The sequence below is a fragment of the Salvelinus namaycush genome, unplaced genomic scaffold (genome assembly GCF_016432855.1).
Source record: "Salvelinus namaycush isolate Seneca unplaced genomic scaffold, SaNama_1.0 Scaffold2316, whole genome shotgun sequence".
Taxonomy (NCBI): domain Eukaryota; kingdom Metazoa; phylum Chordata; class Actinopteri; order Salmoniformes; family Salmonidae; genus Salvelinus; species Salvelinus namaycush.
In genome coordinates this window covers 7,501-28,581 of record NW_024059138.1, presented here as the reverse complement: position 1 = coordinate 28,581, position 21,081 = coordinate 7,501, and the positions used below count along the sequence as shown (strand labels likewise).

Sequence of the window (21,081 nt, the reverse complement as noted above, 5' to 3'; positions counted from 1 at the left end):
TTAGAGCCATAGTAGAGACTAGACATCTACCACCCCACTACCACTATCAGATTAGAGCCATAGTAGAGACTAGACATCTACCACCCCACTACCACTATCAGATTAGAGCCATAGTAGAGACTAGACATCTACCACCCCACTACCACTATCAGATTAGAGCCATAAAGGAGACTAGACATCTACCACCCCACTACCACTATCAGATTAGAGCCATAGTAGAGACTAGACATCTACCACCCCACTACCACTATCAGATTAGAGCCATAAAGGAGACTAGACATCTACCACCCCACTACCACTATCAGATTAGAGCCATAAGGGAGACTAGACATCTACCACCCCACTACCACTATCAGATTAGAGCCATAAAGGAGACTAGACATCTACCACCCCACTACCACTATCAGATTAGAGCCATAGTAGAGACTAGACATCTACCACCCCACTACCACTATCAGATTAGAGCCATAAAGGAGACTAGACATCTACCACCCCACTACCACTATCAGATTAGAGCCATAAAGGAGACTAGACATCTACCACCCTACTACCACTATCATATTAGAGCCATATTAGAGACTAGACATCTACCACCCCACTACCACTATCAGATTAGAGCCATAAAGGAGACTAGACATCTACCACCCCACTACCACTATCAGATTAGAGCCATAAAGGAGACATATACCACCCCACTACCACTATCATATTAGAGCCATAAAGGAGACAAGACATCTACCACCCCACTACCACTATCATATTAGAGCCATAAAGGAGACTAGACATCTACCACCCCACTACCACTATCAGATTAGAGCCATAAAGGAGACTAGACATCTACCACCCCACTACCACTATCAGATTAGAGCCATAAAGGAGACTAGACATCTACCACCCCACTACCACTATCAGATTAGAGCCATAGTAGAGACTAGACATCTACCACCCCACTACCACTATCAGATTAGAGCCATAGTAGAGACTAGACATCTACCACCCCACTACCACTATCATATTAGAGCCATAAAGGAGACTAGACATCTACCACCCCACTACCACTATCAGATTAGAGCCATAGTAGAGACTAGACATCTACCACCCCACTACCACTATCAGATTAGAGCCATAGTAGAGACTAGACATCTACCACCCCACTACCACTATCAGATTAGATCCATAAAGGAGACAAGACATCTACCACCCCACTACCACTATCAGATTAGAGCCATAAAGGAGACTAGACATCTACCACCCCACTACCACTATCAGATTAGAGCCATAAAGGAGACAAGACATCTACCACCCCACTACCACTATCAGATTAGAGCCATAGTAGAGACTAGACATCTACCACCCCACTACCACTATCAGATTAGAGCCATAGTAGAAACTAGACATCTACCACCCCACTACCACTATCAGATTAGAGCCATAAAGGAGACAAGACATCTACCACTTCACTACTAATTAACAGGAGACGATCATCCCACCTGACCACACAAGATGCTCTACTCTGGGGGGGAAAGCAAGTCACTTCTTCCCATTTCCTCCCCACACACACACACACACACACACACACACACACACACACACACACACACACACGCAGACACGCAGACACGCAGACACGCAGACACGCAGACACAGACACACACACACACACACACACACACACACACACACACACACACACACACACACATACACACACACACACACAGGTAAAGGTACCCAGTAGTCAAGAGAGACAGTAGGGATTACCAGGGATGTTCTCTGTTTAGTGATTCCTCCAGATCTTAGACAGTAGGGATGAGCAGGGATTTTCTCTGTTTAGTGAGTCCTCCAGATCGTAGGCAGTAGGGATGACCAGGGATGTTCTCTGTTTAGTGAGTCCTCCAGATCGTAGGCAGTAGGGATGACCAGGGATGTTCTCTGTTTAGTGAGTCCTCCAGATCGTAGACAGTAGGGATGACCAGGGATGTTCTCTGTTTAGTGATTCCTCCAGATCTTAGGCAGTAGGGATGACCAGGGATGTTCTCTGTTTAGTGATTCCTCCAGATCGTAGGCAGTAGGGATGACCAGGGATGTTCTCTGTTTAGTGATTCCTCCAGATCGTAGGCAGTAGGGATGACCAGGGATGTTTTCTGTTTAGTGATTCCTCCAGATCTTAGGCAGTAGGGATGACCAGGGATGTTCTCTGTTTAGTGATTCCTCCAGATCTTAGGCAGTAGGGATGACCAGGGATGTTCTCTGTTTAGTGATTCCTCCAGATCGTAGGCAGTAGGGATGACCAGGGATGTTCTCTGTTTAGTGATTCCTCCAGATCTTAGGCAGTAGGGATGACCAGGGATGTTCTCTGTTTAGTGATTCCTCCAGATCTTAGGCAGTAGGGATGACCAGGGATGTTCTCTGTTTAGTGATTCCTCCAGATCGTAGGCAGTAGGGATGACCAGGGATGTTCTCTGTTTAGTGATTCCTCCAGATCTTAGGCAGTAGGGATGACCAGGGATGTTCTCTGTTTAGTGAGTCCTCCAGATCGTAGGCAGTAGGGATGACCAGGGATGTTCTCTGTTTAGTGATTCCTCCAGATCGTAGGCAGTAGGGATGACCAGGGATGTTCTCTGTTTAGTGATTCCTCCAGATCGTAGGCAGTAGGGATGACCAGGGATGTTCTCTGTTTAGTGAGTCCTCCAGATCGTAGGCAGTAGGGATGACCAGGGATGTTCTCTGTTTAGTGATTCCTCCAGATCGTAGGCAGTAGGGATGACCAGGGATGTTCTCTGTTTAGTGAGTCCTCCAGATCGTAGGCAGTAGGGATGACCAGGGATGTTCTCTGTTTAGTGATTCCTCCAGATCAGAGGCAGTAGGGATGACCAGGGATGTTCTCTGTTTAGTGATTCCTCCAGATCGTAGGCAGTAGGGATGACCAGGAATGTTGTCTTGATAAGTGCTGCTAAGTATTCAAAATGTAACGAGTACTTTTAGGTGTCAGCGAAAATGTATGGAGTAAAAAGTAGATTATTTTCTTTAGGAATGTAGTGAAGTAAAAGTAAAAGTTGTCAATAATATAAATAGTAAAGTAAAGTACAGATACCCCCAAAAAACGAAACACACACTCACAATTTGACGCTTTGCGGCCACCAGAGGTTGACACGTGAAAACCATTTGCATTGATTTGTGGGTCATATCAAACCCGCAAGTGATCAAGTTTTTGCAAAATTTGACCGCTATTTAAGATGGCAATCAAACTGGATCCAGTTTTGACAGGGAGTCCCCCGAGGGCTGAGGGGGTAATGGAGTCCCCCGAGGGCTGAGGGGGTAAGGGAGTCCCCCGAGGGCTGAGGGGGTAAGGGAGTCCCCCGAGGGCTGAGGGGGTAAGTGAGTCCCTCGAGGGCTGAGGGGGTAAGGGAGTCCCCCGTGGGCTGAGGGGGTAATGGAGTCCCCCGAGGGCTGAGGGGGTAATGGAGTCCCCCGTGGGCTGAGGGGGTAAGTGAGTCCCACGAGGGCTGAGGGGGTAATGGAGTCCCTCGAGGACTGAGGGGGTAATGGAGTCCCCCGAGGGCTGAGGGGGTAAGGGAGTCCCCCAAGGGCTGAGGGGGTAAGTGAGTCCCCCAAGGGCTGAGGGGGTAAAGGAGTCCCCCGTGGGCTGAGGGGGTAATGGAGTCCCCCGAGGGCTGAGGGGGTAATGGAGTCCCCCGTGGGCTGAGGGGGTAAGTGAGTCCCTCGAGGGCTGAGGGGGTAATGGAGTCCCCCGAGGGCTGAGGGGGTAAGGGAGTCCCCCAAGGACTGAGGGGGTAAGGGAGTCCCCCGTGGGCTGAGGGGGTAAGGGAGTCCCCCAAGGGCTGAGAGGGTAAGTGAGTCCCGCGAGGACTGAGGGGGTAAGGGAGTCCCCCGTGGGCTGAGGGGATAAGGGAGTCCCCCGAGGGCTGAGGGGATAAGGGAGTCCCTCGAGGGCTGAGGGGATAAGGGAGTCCCTCGAGGACTGAGGGGATAATGGAGTCCCCCGTGGGCTGAGGGGATAAGGGAGTCCCCCAAGGACTGAGGGGGTAATGGAGTCCCCCGAGGACTGAGGGGGTAATGGAGTCCCTCGAGGACTGAGGGGGTAATGGAGTCCCTCGAGGACTGAGGGGGTAATGGAGTCCCTCGAGGACTGAGGGGGTAATGGAGTCCCCCGAGGACTGAGGGGGTAAGGGAGTCCCTCGAGGACTGAGGGGGTAAGGGAGTCCCCCGAGGGCTGAGGGGGTAAGGGAGTCCCCCGAGGACTGAGGGGATAAGGGAGTCCCTCGAGGGCTGAGGGGGTAAGGGAGTCCCCCGAGGGAAAGTGACTAGTGCAACGGCTGAGGGGGTACAAATGACATGAATGGACCGCAGCCATAGACCCCCTGAGAGGCTGAGTGGGTGGTGCTGAGGTCCAGGGCACCAATGAGACAAATTACACCCTATTCCCTTCATAGTACACTACATTTGACAAGGCCCACATAGGTGTTAGTGCACTAGGTAGGGAATAGGGTGCCATTTCAGATGGCGCTAGGGGTTTCACAGGACACTACCCTGAACTTGGATGTATGTATGATGTTGAGGGAAGTGCAGGGAAGGGTAAGGGTCAAGCTTGGGGTCGCAGAAGGTGAGTCATGTTCCTCCTCCCTCTCTCACCATCCCTCACTCCTCTCCTCCTCCACCCTCTCTCACCACCCGTCACTCCTCTCCTCCTCCACCCTGTCTCACCATCCCTCACTCCTCTCCTCCTCCACCCTCTCTCACCATCCCTCACTCCTCTCCTCCTCTACCCTCTCTCACCATCCCTCACTCCTCTCCTCCGCCACCCTGTCTCACCATCCCTCACTCCTCTCCTCCCCCACCCTCTCTCACCATCCCTCACTCCTCTCCTCATCCACCCTCTCTCACCATCCTTCACTCCTCTCCTCATCCACCCTCTCTCACCATCCTTCACTCCTCTCCTCCTCCACCCTTTCTCTCATCATCCCTCACTTCTCTCCTCCTCCACCCTGTCTCACCATCCCTCACTCCTCTCCTCCACCCTCTCTCACCATCCCTCACTCCTCTCCTCATCCACCCTCTCTCACCATCCTTCACTCCTCTCCTCCTCCACCCTTTCTCTCACCATCCCTCACTTCTCTCCTCCTCCACCCTCTCTCACCATCCTTCACTCCTCTCCTCCTCCACCCTTTCTCTCACCATCCCTCACTCTTCTCCTCCTCCACCCTCTCTCACCATCCCTCACTCTTCTCCTCCTCCACCCTCTCTCACCATCCCCCTCTTTAATCCCTTCTTGGCTGCTGAGCTCTCTTCCTCACAACCAGACACCCAGCCAGCCCAATCCAAACACTATGTCCACAGGAAGTGAACACACACACACACACACACACACACACACACACACACACACACACACACACACACACACACACACACACACACACACACACACACACACACACACACACACACACACTCTACAGACCAGACCACTAAGGGTTCACTGACCCACCAGACAGGGACAACAAAGACACTACTTTTAGCATCAGGAACAGACAGGCTTCCCAAAAGGCACCCTATTTCCTATATAGTGCACTACTTTTGACCAGGTCCCTGTAGGAAATGCGGTGCCATTTGGAAGGCACCCCATGGGAAATGCAGTTTCACACATTTCGAGAGGCTTCCTCTCAGTCATCCTGCCTGTTCCAGCTAGTGTAGGGGTCAATTAGGGGTCAATGTATTTCCTCTTCTAGGGAATGGGATGTAGTGAGACATTAAATATACACTTATATACAGGCCCTATACTGACAGACAGACATTAAATATACACTTATATACAGGCCCCATATTACCAGATATATATATATATATAGGCCCCATATTACCAGATATATATACAGACCCCATATTACCAGATATATATATACAGGCCCCATATTACCAGATATATATACAGGCCCCATATTACCAGATATATATACAGACCCCATATTACCACATATATATAAACAGGCCCCATATTACCAGATATATATATACAGACCCCATATTACCATATAAACAGGCCCTATATTACCAGATATATATATATAGGCCCCATATTACCAGATATATATATACAGACCCCATATTACCATATAAACAGGCCCTATATTACCAGATATATATATATAGGCCCCATATTACCAGATATATATATACAGACCCCATATTACCATATAAACAGGCCCTATATTACCAGATATATATACAGGCCCCATATTACCAGATATATACAGACCCCAAATTACCATATATATATACAGGCCCCATATTACCAGATATATACAGACCCCAAATTACCATATATATATACAGGCCCCATATTACCAGATAAATATATACAGGCCCCAAATTACCATATATATATACAGGCCCCATATTACCAGATATATATATACAGACCCCATATTACCAGATATATATATATAGGCCCCATATTACCATATATATATATATAGTCCCCATATTACTAGATATATATACAGACCCCATATTACCAGATATATATACAGGCCCCATATTACCAGATATATATATACAGGCCCCATATTACCAGATATATATATACAGACCCCATATTACCAGATATATATATATAGGCCCCATATTACCAGATATATATATACAGACCCCATATTACCAGATATATATATATACAGACCCCATATTACCAGATATATATATACAGGCCCCATATTACCAGATATATATATACAGACCCCATATTACCAGATATATATATACAGACCCCATATTACCAGATATATATACAGACCCCATATTACCAGATATATATATACAGACCCCATATTACCAGATATATATATACAGACCCCATATTACCAGATATATATATACAGGCCCCATATTACCAGATATATATATACAGACCCCATATTACCAGATATATATATACAGGCCCCATATTACCAGATATATATATACAGACCCCATATTACCAGATATATATATACAGACCCCATATTACCAGATATATATATACAGACCCCATATTACCAGATATATATATACAGACCCCATATTACCAGATATATATATATACAGGCCCCATATTACCAGATATATATATATACAGGCCCCATATTACCAGATATATATATACAGGCCCCATATTACCAGATATATATATATATATAGGCCCCATATTACCAGATATATATATACAGACCCCATATTACCAGATATATATATACAGACCCCATATTACCAGATATATATATACAGACCCCATATTACCAGATATATATATACAGACCCCATATTACCAGATATATATATATACAGGCCCCATATTACCAGATATATATATATAGGCCCCATATTACCAGATATATATATACAGACCCCATATTACCAGATATATACAGACCCCATATTACCATATATATATATACAGACCCCATATTACCAGATATATATATACAGGCCCCATATTACCAGATATATATATATAGGCCCCATATTACCAGATATATATACATACCCCATATTACCAGATATATATACAGGCCCCATATTACTGTAACGGTTCTCCTCTTCCTCTTCATCCGAAGAGGAGGAGCAGGGATTGAACCAAAATGCAGCATGTGTTGAATCCATAATTACGTTTATTAAAGAAAAGACGAAAAAACACGAAAACACTTTAACAAACTACAAAACAACAAACGACGTAGACTGACCTGAACATAAGAACTTACATAAAACCGAAGAACGCATGAAACAGGAACAGACTACAACAAACGAACGAAAACACGAAACAGTCCCGTGTGGTGCATACAGACACAGACACAGGAAACAATCACCCACAAACAAACAGTGAGAACAGCCTACCTTAAATATGGTTCTCAATCAGAGAAGATGAAAACCACCTGCCTCTAATTGAGAACCATATCAGGTCACCCATTAACCAACATAGAAACACATAACATAGAATGCCCACCCACACTCACGCCCTGACCGACTAACTGTCAGGACCCGGTGCGAGAAACAGTCACTAATAATCGGCAGAACCCAGAAGATGAGGCAGACACAGCAGTACTAGAGATGGTGGTTTAATTAAAGAACAAAATCTTCAGGCAAAGAAACTAAATCCACAATGTCCAAAAATAAAGCCAAGAGGCACAAAATGGAAATCCTCCAAAATACAAAAGAAACTCCATAAAGTGGTAAAAAACAGCAGGGAAAAACAAACCTCAAAAGACTACTCAAATAATACACAAGAACTAAACCAGAGAACCTCTGGAAAATCCAACAAGAGAAATCTCTGAATAAAACAAGGCTTGGGCTGGGGCTGGGTGCTAACTTACAAACACTGAGCAAGGAACAGAGGAACACACAGGGTTTAAATACTAACAAGGGAATGACCTACAGGTGCAAACAATAATAAGAGCAAGAAAAACAAAAGGTACAAAAAAGGTGCAATGGGGACATCTAGTGACCAAAAACCCGAACAGTCTTGGCCAAAACCTGACAGAATCCCCCTCCTAGGAACGGCTCCTGACGTTCCTACCAGCCTTCTCAGGGTGGAGGGTCCTGAACTGACGAATGAGGTCAGGGTCCAGTATGTCCTTGGCAGGAACCCAGGAGCGCTCCTCGGGACCGTAGCCTTCCCAGTCCACCAGATACTGCCAGGACCGCTGCACCCGGCGGGAATCCAGTATCCGGTGGACGGTATAAGCCGACTGGCCACCGATGACACGGGGCGGAGGGGGAGGTCTGCCTGCCGGGATAAGGGGAGAAAAAACAACAGGTTTTAATAAAGAAATGTGAAATGTTGGATTGATCTTAAGGGATCTGGGTAAGTGCAGGCGAAAAGTAACGGGATTGACTCTCCTGGCAATCTTAAAAGGACCGATGAACCTCTGGGACAGCTTGCGAGACTCCACCCGTAGTGGTAAGTTCTTGGTTGAGAGCCATACTCTCTGGCCGGGGTACAGGGTAGGACCGGGACGGCGACGTCTGTTGGCTTGTCGTTGGTACTGCTGAGAGGAACGCAGAAGATTAAGACGTGCCTTCTTCCACGTAAGCCGACAGCGTCTGATGAACCTCGAGGCTGAAGGCACTCTGACTTCTGCCTCCTGGTCCGGGAACAATAGAGGCGCATAGCCAAACTGACACTCATGCGGGGATATACCAGTGGAGGAGGAGCACAAGGTGTTGTGCGCGTACTCGGCCCAAACAATGAAGGATGACCATGTGGACGGGTTGTTGGAAACCATGCATCTGAGGGTGGTTTCCAGCTCCTGATTCATCCTCTCAGTTTGGCCATTGGACTCCGGATGGTACCCTGAAGATAAACTGGCCGTGGCCCCTATGAGTTGGCAGAAGGCCTTCCAAAACCTTGAGGCGAACTGGGGACCTCTGTCGGAAACCATATCTTGCGGAATCCCAAAGACTCGGAACACATGGTTAATCACCAACTCAGCTGTTTCCTTGGCAGAAGGTAATTTGGTCAAGGGAACAAACCTGGCCGCCTTAGAAAACCTGTCGATGATGACTAGGATCATAGTATTACCATGGGACGGAGGAAGGCCAGTAATAAAGTCCAACGAGATATGGGACCAGGGTCGGTGGGGAATAGATAGAGGGTGAAGGAGTCCTTGAGGGCGGAGGTGAGAGGATTTGCCCTGGCAGCACACGGAACAGGCCTTGACGAAAGTGGCAACGTCTTCTTTTATGGTGGGCCACCAGAACTTACGCTGGATGAACTCCAAGGTGCGACCTACGCCCGGGTGACAGGTGAGGCGAGAGGAGTGCCCCCACAGAAGGACTTGGGACCTTGCTGCCTTGGGAACAAACAACCGATTAGCAGGACCTCCTCCAGGGCCCGGTTCGATGGCTTGAGCTTGTTTCACGGTATCCTCCACTTGCCACGAGATCGGAGCCACGATCTTAGCGGCCGGAAGGACAGTCATGTCAGTATCTTCTCGAATGGCAGGAGAGTAGATTCGTGACAAGGCGTCCGGTTTGAGATTCTTCGACCCGGGTCTATAGGTGAGGATAAACTGAAATCGGCTGAAGAAAAGAGACCATCGAGCTTGTCTGGAGTTCAACCGCTTCGCCTGCTGGATATACTCCAGATTTTTGTGGTCCGTAAGCACTTGAAACGGTTGAGAAGCCCCCTCGAGCCAGTGTCTCCATTCCTTCAATGCCATCTTAACTGCTAGGAGTTCACGATCCCCCACATCGTAATTCCTCTCGGCCGGGGTAAGCCGGTGAGAGAAGAAGGCGCAAGGATGAAGCTTCTTGTCTTCACCCCTCTGAGACAGGACAGCTCCAACCCCAACCTCTGATGCGTCTACCTCCACCACAAAAGGTTCATCCGCCGTTGGTAGTGTCAGGATGGGAGCAGAGAGGATGCGCTGCTTGAGTCCTTGGAAGGCCGTCTCAGCTTCTCTTCCCCACAGAAACCTTGTGTTGCCACCCTTGGTTACAGCTGAGAGAGGGGCTGCCACCGAGCTGAAGTTCTTGATGAACTTGCGGTAAAAGTTGGTGAAGCCCAGGAAACGCTGAACTTCCTTAACGGACTTGGGGGTGGGCCAATCCGCTACCGCCCCTACCTTCTTGGGGTCCATCTGGACTCGACCGGGTTCCACTATAAATCCCAGGAATTGTACTCGAGAGGAATGGAATTCACACTTTTCCGGCTTAACGTACAAATGGCTGTCTAGGAGGCGTTTGAGCACTTGTCTGACATGCTTAGTGTGTTCTTGAAGGGAGCTCGAAAAGATGAGGATGTCATCCAAGTAAACAAACACAAAGATGTTAAGCATATCCCTAAGCACATCGTTTATGAGCGCTTGGAACACAGCCGGAGCGTTGGTCAGGCCGAAGGGCATCACCGAGTATTCGTAGTGACCAGTAGGCGTGTTGAAAGCGGTCTTCCACTCGTCCCCGGGTTTGATCCGCACAAGATGGTATGCGTTCCGCAGGTCAAGCTTAGTGAAGACAACTGCTTCCTGGAGCAGCTCAAAGGCTGTGGCCATAAGGGGTAGCGGGTAGCGGTTACGGACGGTTATGGCATTGAGTCCCCGGTAGTCGATGCAAGGTCGTAATCCACCGTCTTTCTTGGCCACAAAGAAAAACCCTGCCCCCGCCGGCGAGGTAGATGGACGCATGAGGCCTGCTGCCAGAGCGTCCTTGATGTAGGTATCCATAGCAGCTCGTTCGGGAGGAGAAAGGGAAAAGATCCGACCCCTGGGAGGGCAGGTCCCCGGCAACAGGTCGATGGTGCAATCGTAAGGTCTATGGGGTGGTAGTTTGGTGGCCCTCTGTTTGCTAAATACCAGTTTGAGGTCATGGTAACACTCGGGAACTCGGGACAGGTCGATGGATTCTAGAGACTCGGAAGGGGAACTCTGGGAACTCGGGAAGATACAAGTGGCTTGGCACGTAGGACCCCACTGCTTGATAGTGCCCACAGACCAGTCGATGTGAGGGTTATGGCTGTGAAGCCAGGGATAACCAAGGACGAGAGGGAACTCGGAACAGGAGATCAGATGAAAGTTCATCACTTCCTGGTGTTGGGAAACTGAAAGTCGCAAGGGGGTAGTGGCACGAGTGACAAGTCCAGATCCCAAAGGGCTTCTATCCAACGTAGTAACCCTTATGGGGTCACTTAGAGGTTCAGAAGGAACGCCATTCTCCTTCGCCCAGACCCCATCCATGAAGTTACCTGCGGCTCCAGAGTCTACCAAGGCTTGAAGAGAAAACTCGTGGTCGTCCCAGGAAAGGGTAACTGGAATGAGCAGGCGGGAGTTGGATGGATGGGAGGAGGTTATGTTTCCCGTTACAGTCCTCCCAGGCCTGCACGGGAGAGTGCGTTTCCCTGGAGCCCGGGACACGTGGAGCGGAAATGGCCCGGTTTGCCGCAATATAGACAGCATCGCTCCCTCATCCGGCGGTCTCTCTCAGCCTGGGAGATGCGTCCAACCTGCATGGGTTCTGGTGGAGCCAGCGAGGATAAAGGTGGAGACTCGGAACTGGAACCGATAGGAGCTAGGGTGAGCGGTCTATGGTTTAGTTCTCTCTCTCTCTCTCAGACGCTGGTCTATGCGTGAAGCCAACTTGATAAGGGACTCGAGGTTGTCCGGTGGTTCCCGAGTGGCCAGTTCATCTTGGATGGTGTCAGAAAGACCCTTCAAAAAACACACTGTGAGCGCCTCGTCGTTCCAGCCACTTGCTGCTGCCACAGTGCGGAACTGGATGGCATAGTCCGTCACGCTGCGCCGACCTTGGCGGAGAGTCAGGAGCTGTTTGGCTGAGTCAGGGCCGTTGGTAGGACCTTGAAACACTCGCTTGAATTCTTCAGCAAAGGTAGAGTAGCTGGCACAGCAGGGACTTTGGACATCCCACACAGCAGTAGCCCAGGCTAGGGCTTTTTCCGACAGCAGGGTGATGATATATGCTATCTTGGACCGGTCGGTGGGAAACGACGATGGTTGCAGCTCAAAAGAGAGAGAACATTGGGTGAAAAACCCCTTACAACCACTCGGATCCCCTGAGAACCGTTGGGGAGGCGGCAGACGAGGTTCAGCCAGGGGGTTAACTGCCAGGGGCACTTGAATCGGATGAACTGGAGCAGAAGCGGTTGCCGGGGAAAGTCGATCCGAAATCTGCTTTATGGAAGTCAGCATCTCTGACAGAAGTTGAGAATGTCTAGCCATTAAGGCCTCTTGCTGAACCAGAGCAGCTTCGTGGCGTTGGACAGTCCCCTCGTGGTGGGACAGCATGGAAAAAAGATCCTGGGTACTGGCTGCCTCTGGGTTCATTATAATGGCTCAGTGTTTCTGTCAGGACCCGGTGCGAGAAACAGTCACTAATAATCGGCAGAACCCAGAAGATGAGGCAGACACAGCAGTACTAGAGATGGTGGTTTAATTAAAGAACAAAATCTTCAGGCAAAGAAACTAAATCCACAATGTCCAAAAATAAAGCCAAGAGGCACAAAATGGAAATCCTCCAAAATACAAAAGAAACTCCACAAAGTGGTAAAAAACAGCAGGGAAAAACAAACCTCAAAAGACTACTCAAATAATACACAAGAACTAAACCAGAGAACCTCTGGAAAATCCAACAAGAGAAATCTCTGAATAAAACAAGGCTTGGGCTGGGGCTGGGTGCTAACTTACAAACACTGAGCAAGGAACAGAGGAACACACAGGGTTTAAATACTAACAAGGGAATGACCTACAGGTGCAAACAATAATAAGAGCAAGAAAAACAAAAGGTACAAAAAAGGTGCAATGGGGACATCTAGTGACCAAAAACCCGAACAGTCTTGGCCAAAACCTGACACTAACACATACAAAAACAACAGAAAACAGGTCAGGAACGTGACAATTACCAGATATATATATACAGACCCCATATTACCAGATATATATATTTTATGTTACAGCCTTATTCTAAAATGGATTAAATAAATAAAAAATCCGCGTGATACCCAAGAATACTTGAGGCTGTAATCACTGCTAAAGGTACTTCAACAAAGTACTGAGTAAAAGGTCTGAATACTTATGTAAATGTGATATTTCAGTTATTTGTTTTTAATACATTTGTAAAAAAAAAAACATTTTTGCTTTGTCATTATGGGGTATTGTGATGTCATTATGGGGTATTGTGATGTCATTATGGGGTATTGTGATGTCATTATGGGGTATTGTGATGTCATTATGGGGTATTGTGCGTAGATTGATGATGTGAAAAAACTATTTAATCCATTTTAGAATAAGGCTGTAACGTAACAACATGTGGAAAAAGTCAAAGGGTCTGAATACTTTCCGAATGCACTGTATATACAAGCCCCATTTTACCAGACATTTTTGACAGGACAGTCACTTATATGTTAACCTCGTCCCCGGGCTAATTGCACGAGCGTGGGGAAGTGTCTGGAATGTCAGACTTCTTAGATACAGGCCCCATATTACCAGACATTTATGGTTGGGCTTATGCATAGTGTTTATGTACTGTCCATGTTGTATTATAGAGCACAGGTCTTTCACCTTCTGTTTCAGTATAACGTTCAGTGTTCATTCCAATAGAAGGCCAACAGCTCAGTCCCATCCAACAGGAAGATGGGTGGATACAAAGACTTCCTGACACAGAGTGGGATATTGAGGTTAAATATGGACGTAGATGAGGCCTGCAGTGAGTCTCTATTTTTACAACGGAAGAACAGCAGACAGCTGTAGTTGATCATGCAGACAGACTACACTCTCAGACCCTGCTGTCTGTTACAGAGAAACACATCTCTGGATAGACAGGGCCACAGCAGACAGACTACACTCTCAGACCCTGCTGTCTGTTACAGAGAAACACATCTCTGGATAGACAGGGCCACAGCAGACAGACTACACTCTCAGACCCTGCTGTCTGTTACAGAGAAACACATCTCTGGATAGACAGGGCCACAGCAGACAGACTACACTCTCAGACCCTGCTGTCTGTTACAGAGAAACACATCTCTGGATAGACAGGGCCACAGCAGACAGACCACACTCTCAGACCCTGCTGTCTGTTACAGAGAAACACATCTCTGGATAGACAGGGCCACAGCAGACAGACCACACTCTCAGACCCTGCTGTCTGTTACAGAGAAACACATCTCTGGATAGACAGGGCCACAGCAGACAGACCACACTCTCAGACCCTGCTGTCTGTTACAGAGAAACACATCTCTGGATAGACAGGGCCACAGCAGACAGACTACACTCTCAGACCCTGCTGTCTGTTACAGAGAAACACATCTCTGGATAGACAGGGCCACAGCAGACAGACTACACTCTCAGACCCTGCTCTCTGTTACAGAGAAACACATCTCTGGATAGACAGGGCCACAGCAGACAGACTACACTCTCAGACCCTGCTCTCTGTTACAGAGAAACACATCTCTGGATAGACAGGGCCACAGCAGACAGACCACACTCTCAGACCCTGCTGTCTGTTACAGAGAAACACATCTCTGGATAGACAGGGCCACAGCAGACAGACCACACTCTCAGACCCTGCTGTCTGTTACAGAGAAACACATCTCTGGATAGACAGGGCCACAGCAGACAGACCACACTCTCAGACCCTGCTGTCTGTTACAGAGAAACACATCTCTGGATAGACAGGGCCACAGCAGACAGACTACACTCTCAGACCCTGCTCTCTGTTACAGAGAAACACATCTCTGGATAGACAGGGCCACAGCAGACAGACCACACTCTCAGACCCTGCTGTCTGTTACAGAGAAACACATCTCTGGATAGACAGGGCCACAGCAGACAGACCACACTCTCAGACCCTGCTGTCTGTTACAGAGAAACACATCTCTGGATAGACAGGGCCACAGCAGACAGACCACACTCTCAGACCCTGCTGTCTGTTACAGAGAAACACATCTCTGGATAGACAGGGCCACAGCAGACAGACTACACTCTCAGACCCTGCTGTCTGTTACAGAGAAACACATCTCTGGATAGACAGGGCCACAGCAGACAGACTACACTCTCAGACCCTGCTGTCTGTTACAGAGAAACACATCTCTGGATAGACAGGGCCACAGCAGACAGACCACACTCTCAGACCCTGCTGTCTGTTACAGAGAAACACATCTCTGGATAGACAGGGCCACAGCAGACAGACCACACTCTCAGACCCTGCTGTCTGTTACAGAGAAACACATCTCTGGATAGACAGGGCCACAGCAGACAGACTACACTCTCAGACCCTGCTGTCTGTTACAGAGAAACACATCTCTGGATAGACAGGGCCACAGCAGACAGACCACACTCTCAGACCCTGCTGTCTGTTACAGAGAAACACATCTCTGGATAGACTCTGTCCTACCATGGAAGGTCCCTGTATTCGCTAGCTCCTGGGATTCACTGCAGGGGGTTATGGGGATATGAATGAGTCAACCTGCGTACCAGGTTACACCCATAGAATTAGAAGGATTCTATTTACTATGGTGAAACCAAAACAGAACCATTCATTGTACATTCTACATCCTTCTACATAACATGAGTCACAGTGTAACGTAACACACTTCAGTAGCGATGCCTAATCTTTCTGAGTGACTTTGTGGGGTGACTAAGTGTCCATGATCTCTTCATCCGGACTGGGTTGTAAACAATGATTCCTCCTTGAATGAATTTGAAAGGCACAGTCATCATTTACATTTACATGAGTCATGACTGAGATAAAAGGAAGGAAGGATGGAAGGATGGAAGGAAGGAAGGAAGGAAGGAAGGAAGGAAGGAAGGAAGGAAGGAAGGAAGGAAGGAAGGAAGGAAGGAAGGAAGGAAGGAAGGAAGGAAGGAAGGAAGGAAGGAAGGAAGGAAGGAGAAAACCACGTCAGAAGACAATAGGCAGATAGAAAGTCTATTCACTGGACAAGGTGTCTGTAACCTGCTGTAAACAAGGTGTCTGTAACCTGCTGTAAACAAGGTGTCTGTAACCTGCTGTAAACAAGGTGTCTGTAACCTGCTATAAACAAGGTGTCTGTAACCTGCTGTAAACAAGGTGTCTGTAACCTGCTATAAACAAGGTGTCTGTAACCTGCTGTAAACAAGGTGTCTGTAACCTGCTGTAAACAAGGTGTCTGTAACCTGCTGTAAACAAGGTGTCTGTAACCTGCTGTAAACAAGGTGTCTGTAACCTGCTGTAAACAAGGTGTCTGTAACCTGCTGTAAACAAGGTGTCTGTAACCTGCTATAAACAAGGTGTCTGTAACCTGCTGTAAACAAGGTGTCTGTAACCTGCTGTAAACAAGGTGTCTGTAACCTGCTGTAAACAAGGTGTCTGTAACCTGCTGTAAACAAGGTGTCTGTAACCTGCTGTAAACAAGGTGTCTGTAACCTGCTATAAACAAGGTGTCTGTAACCTGCTATAAACAAGGTGTCTGTAACCTGCTCTAAACAAGGTGTCTGTAACCTGCTGTAAACAAGGTGTCTGTAACCTGCTCTGAACAAGGTGTCTGTAACCTGCTGTAAACAAGGTGTCTGTAACCTGCTGTAAACAAGGTGTCTGTAACCTTCTCTCAACAAGGTGTCTGTAACCTGCTATAAACAAGGTGTCTGTAACCTGCTATAAACAAGGTGTCTGTAACCTGCTGTAAACAAGGTGTCTGTAACCTGCTGTAAACAAGGTGTCTGTAACCTGCTGTAAACAAGGTGTCTGTAACCTGCTGTAAACAAGGTGTCTGTAACCTGCTGTAAACAAGGTGTCTGTAACCTGCTGTAAACAAGGTGTCTGTAACCTGCTGTAAACAAGGTGTCTGTAACCTGCTGTAAACAAGGTGTCTGTAACCTGCTGTAAACAAGGTGTCTGTAACCTACTGTAAACAAGGTGTCTGTAACCTGCTGTAAACAAGGTGTCTGTAACCTGCTCTAAACAAGGTGTCTGTAACCTGCTGTAAACAAGGTGTCTGTAACCTGCTGTAAACAAGGTGTCTGTAACCTGCTGTAAACAAGGTGTCTGTAACCTGCTGTAAACAAGGTGTCTGTAACCTGCTATAAACAAGGTGTCTGTAACCTGCTGTAAACAAGGTGTCTGTAACCTGCTGTAAACAAGGTGTCTGTAACCTGCTGTAAACAAGGTGTCTGTAACCTGCTGTAAACAAGGTGTCTGTAACCTGCTATAAACAAGGTGTCTGTAACCTGCTGTAAACAAGGTGTCTGTAACCTGCTGTAAACAAGGTGTCTGTAACCTGTTGTAAACAAGGTGTCTGTAACCTGCTGTAAACAAGGTGTCTGTAACCTGCTGTAAACAAGGTGTCTGTAACCTGCTGTAAACAAGGTGTCTGTAACCTGCTGTAAACAAGGTGTCTGTAACCTGCTGTAAACAAGGTGTCTGTAACCTGCTGTAAACAAGGTGTCTGTAACCTGCTGTAAACAAGGTGTCTGTAACCTGCTGTAAACAAGATGTCTGTAACCTGCTGTAAACAAGGTGTCTGTAACCTGCTGTAAACAAGGTGTCTGTAACCTGCTGTAAACAAGGTGTCTGTAACCTGCTGTTAACAAGGTGTCTGTAACCTGCTGTAAACAAGGTGTCTGTAACCTGCTGTAAACAAGGTGTCTGTAACCTGCTGTAAACAAGGTGTCTGTAACCTGCTGTAAACAAGGTGTCTGTAACCTGCTGTAAACAAGGTGTCTGTAACCTGCTGTAAACAAGATGTCTGTAACCTGCTGTAAACAAGGTGTCTGTAACCTGCTGTAAACAAGGTGTCTGTAACCTGCTGTAAACAAGGTGTCTTTAACCTGCTATAAACAAGGTGTCTGTAACCTGCTATAAACAAGGTGTCTGTAACCTGCTGTAAACAAGGTGTCTGTAACCTGCTGTAAACAAGGTGTCTGTAACCTGCTGTAAACAAGGTGTCTGTAACCTGCTGTAAACAAGGTGTCTGTAACCTGCTGTAAACAAGGTGTCTGTAACCTGCTGTAAACAAGGTGTCTGTAACCTGCTGTAAACAAGGTGTCTGTAACCTGCTCTAAACAAGGTGTCTTTAACCTGCTGTAAACAAGGTGTCTGTAACCTGCTGTAAACAAGGTGTCTGTAACCTACTGTAAACAAGGTGTCTGTAACCTGCTGTAAACAAGGTGTCTGTAACCTGCTCTAAACAAGGTGTCTGTAACCTGCTGTAAACAAGGTGTCTGTAACCTGCTGTAAACAAGGTGTCTGTAACCTGCTGTAAACAAGGTGTCTGTAACCTGCTGTAAACAAGGTGTCTGTAACCTGCTATAAACAAGGTGTCTGTAACCTGCTGTAAACAAGGTGTCTGTAACCTGCTGTAAACAAGGTGTCTGTAACCTGCTGTAAACAAGGTGTCTGTAACCTGCTGTAAACAAGGTGTCTGTAACCTGCTATAAACAAGGTGTCTGTAACCTGCTGTAAACAAGGTGTCTGTAACCTGCTGTAAACAAGGTGTCTGTAACCTGTTGTAAACAAGGTGTCTGTAACCTGCTGTAAACAAGGTGTCTGTAACCTGCTGTAAACAAGGTGTCTGTAACCTGCTGTAAACAAGGTGTCTGTAACCTGCTGTAAACAAGGTGTCTGTAACCTGCTGTAAACAAGGTGTCTGTAACCTGCTGTAAACAAGGTGTCTGTAACCTGCTGTAAACAAGGTGTCTGTAACCTGCTGTAAACAAGATGTCTGTAACCTGCTGTAAACAAGGTGTCTGTAACCTGCTGTAAACAAGGTGTCTGTAACCTGCTGTAAACAAGGTGTCTGTAACCTGCTGTTAACAAGGTGTCTGTAACCTGCTGTAAACAAGGTGTCTGTAACCTGCTGTAAACAAGGTGTCTGTAACCTGCTGTAAACAAGGTGTCTGTAACCTGCTGTAAACAAGGTGTCTGTAACCTGCTGTAAACAAGGTGTCTGTAACCTGCTGTAAACAAGATGTCTGTAACCTGCTGTAAACAAGGTGTCTGTAACCTGCTGTAAACAAGGTGTCTGTAACCTGCTGTAAACAAGGTGTCTTTAACCTGCTATAAACAAGGTGTCTGTAACCTGCTATAAACAAGGTGTCTGTAACCTGCTGTAAACAAGGTGTCTGTAACCTGCTGTAAACAAGGTGTCTGTAACCTGCTGTAAACAAGGTGTCTGTAACCTGCTGTAAACAAGGTGTCTGTAACCTGCTATAAACAAGGTGTCTGTAACCTGCTGTAAACAAGGTGTCTGTAACCTGCTATAAACAAGGTGTCTGTAACCTGCTGTAAACAAGGTGTCTGTAACCTGCTGTAAACAAGGTGTCTGTAACCTGCTGTAAACAAGGTGTCTGTAACCTGCTGTAAACAAGGTGTCTGTAACCTGCTATAAACAAGGTGTCTGTAACCTGCTGTAAACAAGGTGTCTGTAACCTGCTATAAACAAGGTGTCTGTAACCTGCTATAAACAAGGTGTCTGTAACCTGCTGTAAACAAGGTGTCTGTAACCTGCTGTAAACAAGGTGTCTGTAACCTGCTGTAAACAAGGTGTCTGTAACCTGCTGTAAACAAGGTGTCTGTAACCTGCTGTAAACAAGGTGTCTGTAACCTGCTGTAAACAAGGTGTCTGTAACCTACTGTAAACAAGGTGTCTGTAACCTGCTGTAAACAAGGTGTCTCTAACCTGCTGTAAACAAGGTGTCTGTAACCTGCTGTAAACAAGGTGTCTGTAACCTGCTGTAAACAAGGTGTCTGTAACCTGCTGTAAACAAGGTGTCTGTAACCTGCTATAAACAAGGTGTCTGTAACCTGCTGTAAACAAGGTGTCTGTAACCTGCTGTAAACAAGGTGTCTCTAACCTGCTGTAAACAAGATGTCTGTAACCTGCTGTAAACAAGGTGTCTGTAACCTGCTGTAAACAAGGTGTCTGTAACCTGCTGTAAACAAGGTGTCTGTAACCTGCTGTAAACAAGGTGTCTGTAACCTGCTGTAAACAAGGTGTCTGTAACCTGCTGTAAACAAGGTGTCTGTAACCTGCTGTAAACAAGATGTCTGTAACCTGCTGTAAACAAGGTGTCTGTAACCTGCTGTAAACAAGGTGTCTGTAACCTGCTGTAAACAAGGTGTCTGTAACCTGCTGTTAACAAGGTGTCTGTAACCTGCTGTAAACAAGGTGTCTGTAACCTGCTGTAAACAAGGTGTCTGTAACCTGCTGTAAACAAGGTGTCTGTAACCTGCTGTAAACAAGGTGTCTGTAACCTGCTGTAAACAAGGTGTCTGTAACCTGCTGTAAACAAGGTGTCTGTAACCTGCTGTAAACAAGGTGTCTGTAACCTGCTGTAAACAAGGTGTCTGTAACCTGCTGTAAACAAGGTGTCTGTAACCTGCTCTAAACAAGGTGTCTTTAACCTGCTGTAAACAAGGTGTCTGTTGTTCTACTTTGACTCAGATGACAAAGGAGATACTCTCCTTCTCATTTCCCCCTTCTCCTCCTCCACCTCCTCTTCCTCCTCCTTCTCCACCTCTTCCACCTCCTCCTCCTCCTCCTCTTCTTCCTCCACCTCCTCCTCCTCCATCTCTTCTTCCTCCCCCTCCTCCTCGTCCTCCTTT

At 47.1% G+C, this 21,081-nt stretch overlaps 1 protein-coding gene across 1 annotated transcript in view; it reads right to left on the bottom strand.

The window, feature by feature from the left end:
- Positions 1-3,227: 3,227 nt before the first annotated feature.
- Positions 3,228-21,081, bottom strand: part of LOC120038679 (nascent polypeptide-associated complex subunit alpha, muscle-specific form-like) — an 18,375-nt gene continuing 521 nt past the window's right edge. The window contains exon 2 of the mRNA XM_038984341.1: positions 3,228-4,262. Coding sequence (XP_038840269.1) covers positions 3,228-4,262 — 1,035 coding nt within the window. The remainder of the gene's footprint in view (positions 4,263-21,081) is intronic.